General features: G+C 36.4%; 1 protein-coding gene across 2 annotated transcripts; it reads left to right on the top strand.

The window, feature by feature from the left end:
* Positions 1-779: 779 nt before the first annotated feature.
* LOC107805249 (3-oxoacyl-[acyl-carrier-protein] reductase 4-like) lies at positions 780-5471 on the top strand. Of its 2 annotated transcripts, none has more exons than XM_016629246.2 (11): positions 780-1168; positions 1951-2093; positions 2638-2691; positions 2924-3004; positions 3078-3123; positions 3196-3290; positions 3371-3403; positions 3551-3685; positions 3766-3859; positions 4984-5066; positions 5158-5471. In XM_016629246.2, exons 1-11 carry the CDS (start codon positions 994-996, stop codon positions 5188-5190), a joined length of 972 nt encoding a protein of 323 aa, XP_016484732.1. In that variant the 5' UTR covers positions 780-993; the 3' UTR covers positions 5191-5471. The 2 variants fall into 2 exon arrangements, with proteins under 2 accessions (XP_016484732.1, XP_075109721.1); XM_075253620.1 differs by having other exon boundaries at positions 853-1072.
* Positions 5472-5823: the final 352 nt, after the last annotated feature.

Here is a 5823-nt window from a genome sequence, read left to right as displayed (position 1 = left end):
AAGCATGGACGCCACCCATAGCGCGTAGCCAACACTAATAACTCAAGCAACTAGTGTCTTAACCAATTTTAGATAAGATACTTACCTCAAGCAGGCCAATCAATACTATAGAAATTCCTTCCCGCGCGAATCAATCTCTGAACGGCTCGAATCTGACCAAAAATAATTTAATAACATCAACAAAAGCCATATGAAACAACCTCAAACAATAAAGCTTGATCTTTAACAAACATACAAAGTCAACCCAAAAGGTCAATCCCGGGCCCGCACCCTCCTCGACAAAACTCAGAATTCCTGAGTGCCCATTCTAGTACGAGTCCAAATATATGTGTTTCAACCAAAGCCGACCTCAAATCGACCCCTAAATCAGCAATTTTCACTCTCCAAAAACCATATCAAAAACCTCAAATTTCTTCTTTAAATCACATAGTCTAGGTATAATAATTCATGGGAAATAAGATCTAACATCAAAATCAAGTAGGGCTTACTTAGCCTTCAATTTGTAGTGAAAAATCCTCCAAAAATTGCGGATAACCGACCTCCACAGCTCCGAATAATGAAAAATAACCGAACCCTCAAATTAAATAATCTGCCATGCATTTGCTGACAAAACACTACTTCTGCTTCTACGAAGAAAATCTCGCTTCTGCGAGTTGAGTCATTCTCCAACCATCCGCATCTGCGGTCCATCGTTATAATAATAGTATAAATTTTGCTAGTCAGTCCTCCAATTTTAAGTTATTATTACATTGCCCACCTAAATAAAAGCTCAAGCCGAATAAGAACCTCGTACAAATCGCCCGCCATTACAGAAACAAAGACAGCTCTCTTCTCTTTCGTTATTTCCAAAGCTTTGTCGAAAACATCGAACTTCTCTTCCCCTCCCCACCCCACCGATCGGCGACCCACAACCACCCGCATTGTGATCTCTCATATACAAAGCAGAACCACTTTTATTGCATTTCATTAATTTCTTGTTTTATTGGAAAATCAATGGCTTTCTCTGCTACAGGATCGGCTCTTAGGGCCCTTAAATCGGAGGGAAGAATCACAACGCCTGAAAACAAAATCTGTAATTTTTTGCAACCATTTAGGCTAATTCAGCTCCAGCCCAGAAATTACTCCAGCTTGCAGTGCAGATCAAACAGCAAAAACTCAATTTCCTCTAGTAATAATATTTCTAAGTTCCATAGATTTTTCTCTTTACTGAGTTTTTTTTATTGGTTGCTTTATATGATTTATATATACAGAGATGTCAGACACATACACACGCACATTTGGTTGCCTTTATATGATCTAGTCTCTCACACACACCGAGTCAGAGAGGATCAAGGACAAGATAACATTGAGTTTAACCAAATAAGAAGTGATCGTTCACGAAACATCTGATATGAGTTGTAGCATTTTCTGTAATTAAGTTCTTGAAATAAAGGGAAAGTTGAGATTTTGGACTAGATGTTATATTATGTATATATATATTTTTTTTTGCCTCAAGCATTTATCAACTGGAGTGTATGTCATAATGTCTCTGTTTCAATTTAGTACTTGTTATGGGTGTATCAGACGTTTTAAGTAAATGCTAATTTATGCGTATGTTGGAAAGTAGAGAATTCCACCTTAAAAGGAAAGAGCAAGCTCGAGTGGTGGAATACTATACCAGCAAGTATATCGTGAACTATATGGAACGAAAGAAACAGAAGATGTTTTGAAGACTCTGCTAACTCTATCATTGTATACTTTACTTTACTCCTACTGTAGGTTGGAACATGTAAATGAGGCTGAATCAGTGTTAAATGTTAGAAGCCATGCACGATTACTAGGGGCGTACTTTTGATGTTTTGCTTCTGAAAAATTTGTTACCTACAAATTTGCTTTACCTTCTAAAACAAAAAAAAAAACTAGATAATTTTACTTTATGCAGATTTTATTCATTGCTAATGATTTGTGCAGTTGTAAACGCACAAGCTATCACAGTTGAACAAGCAGCGCCACAAGTCACTTCTAAAACTGAGGCTGCTGTTGTTATTGTTACTGGAGCTTCCAGAGGTATCGGTAAAGCAATTTCATTGGCTCTGGGGAAAGCTGGATGTAAGGTACAAGATATGCTTCACCAAAAATTTCGATCTAAGTTAAATAAAGTTATTCCTACGTGATAGGCCTAATTGGGATTCACATTCTTCTTGAGACTTTTGCTCTGAATTAATTCGATTGTAACTGGTAAAGTCAAGCTGAAGAGCAGAGTCTGAAATGATAAAAAAACTGTAACTGGTTTGTTCAGTAAAATCTACTAAATTTCATATAGTTGGTACTTGGTAAGCATTACCTTTTTTTCTGGAGAGCTTCTTCAAATCATTCTTAGGATGGTTCATATGGAAAAGGTACTTGAACAGATAAGCCGTGAGATTGTAACTACCAAATTATGTGAGCTGAAGCCTGCTGCATTGCTAGGACTAGTTTTCCTTGGGAAGAAATAACATGGCTTTGGTATATGTGGTTCTCTGATAGAAATTTTCATAGACATAGAGTTCATCTTTTCATGTTGCTTTCTCTGCTCCAGATTCATTCTTAACTGCTTCACCATACCTAATGCTTTTATTTAATGTTTGCTTCTGAAAAGGTTGGTCTTGAACTTTTCAGGTTCTTGTTAATTATGCAAGGTCATCAAAGGAGGCTGAAGAAGTTTGTAAAGAGGTGAAGTGCTGCCTCCTAAGTGAATATATTTCCTGATGTGAATGTACTTAATATCACACACCGATAAATACAGTTAGGATTACTGGTGTCTGGTGGTTATCCCCATCTATTGATTGCTGGGGGTTTAACCTTTATCATTGCCAGATTTTGTAGTTGATCTTAACTGTGAGGTTTCTTTCTTAATGGATTAATGGGAGAAATATATGATTTTTATGGATTATGCTTTCAATAGATTGAGGCATGTGGTGGACAGGCTCTTAGTTTTGGCGGAGATGTTTCCAAGGAAGCAGATGTGGAAGCTATGATAAAAACTGTGAGCATATTCAAATGTTGCTTATTGTTTGGAAAATCCAAGTTCTCATTTTGGTTTTGTGAAATTTCTGCAGGCAGTTGATGCATGGGGAACTGTTGATGTTTTGATAAATAATGCAGGTTATTAAAAAGACTCTCCTCTTAGTATATCAGTTCCTATCCTGTAAAACCTCTCTGATAATTTGGTTTCAGGTATTACAAGAGATGGATTATTGATGAGAATGACTACTAAACAGTGGCAAGAGGTTATTGATCTAAATCTAACTGGCGTATACCTTTGTACCCAGGTACCTTTTAGATTATTGACCATTCGCTTTGATAGATTTCAAATTTTAGATTGTGAATCTAACCATCTGTCTATCTATAGGCGGCAGCCAAGATTATGATGAAGAAGAAAAAGGTACTTTTATTCATGTGATGTGAAGCTCTTTGTATGAAACATAATTCAGTAAGGCATTGAGAATGGTCTTATGAGTCATCTGCAAAACCATTTATTTTCCTCAAAATTCGATCTCCAGCACTAATATCACTCGTCTTATGTGAACAGGGTAAGATAATCAATATAGCATCAGTAGTTGGCCTGGTTGGCAATTTTGGGCAAGCTAACTATAGTGCAGCAAAGGCTGGTGTTATTGGCCTGACTAAAACTGTGGCCAAGGAATATGCAAGTAGAAATATTAATGTATGTTGTTGAGACATGCTTAACTTCAGGTTACATTAGTTAGTCTCTGTTTTAATCTAATAAGTCCTCCCGAATAACAGGTGAATGCTGTTGCCCCTGGGTTCATTGCATCTGATATGACTGCTAAGCTAGGGGATGACATCGAGAAAAAGATTTTGGGGCAAGTCCCATTAGGTCAGATCTCTCTCCATGTATATAGCTACTATCTCAGGATAAATTGTTGTTGTTATCATAAATCATGCTTCAATTGACAAAGGGAAAACGAGATGGCGTACAAGGAGTGGTTCCAAGGCATCCTCTCTAGAGTCCAATTAAAGGTCTTGGGATTTTATAAATGGTTTTTTGAGCTTGAGCACTTCTGCAGGGCGAGAGATGCATAAGACAGCACCCAGGGGCAGAGCTAGGAATCAGTAAGGGGGTTCAATTGAAACCCCTTCATCGAAAAATTATATCGTGCAAATAGTACAAAAACGAACTCATTTTTAGTATATATAAACTGTTGAATCCCCTTGACATAAGGGAAGACTCTAGTGTGTAATGGGGTTCAAAAGATGCTTTAGGTCACAAGTTCAAATCCAAATTATGTCATTCTAATTTTTTTTTTTTAATACCTTCAGATGACGTCGAGCTACCTCCAGACGCTTGCGTCACCTTGATTGAATGTGCTCCTAATGAAAACTTAGGTCTTCAATATGAGAGGTTACCTGCCTCACATGTGTTGATCATTGATGAGGAAAAAGAAATACAGTCCTTTACGGATTTCATGATAACATTGGTTAGCTTAGTAATGTGGCTTTGTGTACTAGAGCTCATTCCTACAATTAATATTATGGTGCTACAATCAATTTATCCCAGAATTTATGTGAGAAACTGTGACATCAGTCTTCTAAATTGAAATCAATTTCTCAAATTGTACGAAATCATCTTGAAGTCCATGCAGACCTAGCAAAATTAGGGCACAACGGAAGAAAAAGATCTATGCAGGCAATATCAGTTAGTTGGGATTAAATTTTAGTCATGTTAGTACATTTACTTTAGATCCTATTTTAGGAGTCTTTTAGTCCTATCGAAAATATAGAGAAATTCTAGTAACTTTCATTTTTTGTATAATATATGACCGAGATGACTTTAAATGGAGTGACATGGTCAGTGAGGATTCATATAGTCGACCTGGACGTGCTTGGGGTAAAGCCATTGCATTATACAAATTAATGCATAAACTTTGAGCTTGACTGCTGTTATTAATCCCCTCAAGAGTTGATCTTGTTCTTATTTATGATTCTTAAATATGTTTCCAGGAAGGTATGGTCAACCAGAAGAAGTTGCTGGACTGGTGGAATTCTTGGCCATTAATCCAGCAGCAAATTATATGACTGGCCAGGTTTTACATTTTATAGCATTTACCACCTTGTTTATGTTACAAAAAATGCAATGTTTGAGGATCTTATTGTTTCAATTATATGTTCTTGCAGGTTTTAACTATTGATGGTGGTATGGTGATGTGATGTAAGAGGTCTTTGGAAAAGTACAACAATTTCATACTTCTTCTGTTTTTCAGCCAAATGAAGACTAATTACAGTTTTAGGCAAATGAACCAAGAATATTTTGAAATAAATTAATATTGGTTTTGAAATAGCCTTCTTCAGCTATGCGTACTGAAAATGATTGCTGTTGGAACAGTTCTTTATGTAGCTGACATCTGAACTGTCTTTAGTTCAAGTGTCATTTTAAAACACAAAATTATATCTGCCTAATACTGACAACTGATGATGGGCGTATTTGTGTATGTTTTGATATTATCTTACTCGTATAATTGTCATTTTATAATGATTATGCTGTTATTTGGTGAATTAAGGAGATTAAGATATGTAATAGAAGGAATTTGCTAAAAGTTGAAGAAGTCGCGCCACTGAAGGTTGAAAATTATACTATGGTGAGAAGTTACAATATAGCATAAAGACAAAATAACATGAAATGAAAGTACAAAGAAGGAAATTACGTGGGAGTTAGGCCAACATCTCGCTACAGCAAAGAAAGCATTAAACATTTGGAATACATGGAGCAGGTGAAAGTGTTTCCTTGCGTCAGCACGGGGTCCTATTTCGAAGTTATTTCTTCTCTTTTTTGGGACTTAATTA

This window comes from Nicotiana tabacum, chromosome 5 (genome assembly GCF_000715075.1).
Source record: "Nicotiana tabacum cultivar K326 chromosome 5, ASM71507v2, whole genome shotgun sequence".
NCBI classification, from domain to species: Eukaryota; Viridiplantae; Streptophyta; class Magnoliopsida; order Solanales; family Solanaceae; genus Nicotiana; species Nicotiana tabacum.
Note: the sequence above shows the minus strand (reverse complement) of the source record. Positions and strands in the feature narration are given on the sequence as shown.

Bases quoted from the DNA above. Each gene is read 5' to 3' on its own strand.
- LOC107805249 (XM_016629246.2), top strand. From the start codon at position 994: ATGGCTTTCTCTGCTACAGGATCGGCTCTTAGGGCCCTTAAATCGGAG. The intron at 2,692-2,923 runs GTGAAGTGCTGC...TGCTTTCAATAG, and splicing joins CTGAAGAAGTTTGTAAAGAG to ATTGAGGCATGTGGTGGACA. The intron at 3,124-3,195 runs GTTATTAAAAAG...ATTTGGTTTCAG, and splicing joins TGTTTTGATAAATAATGCAG to GTATTACAAGAGATGGATTA.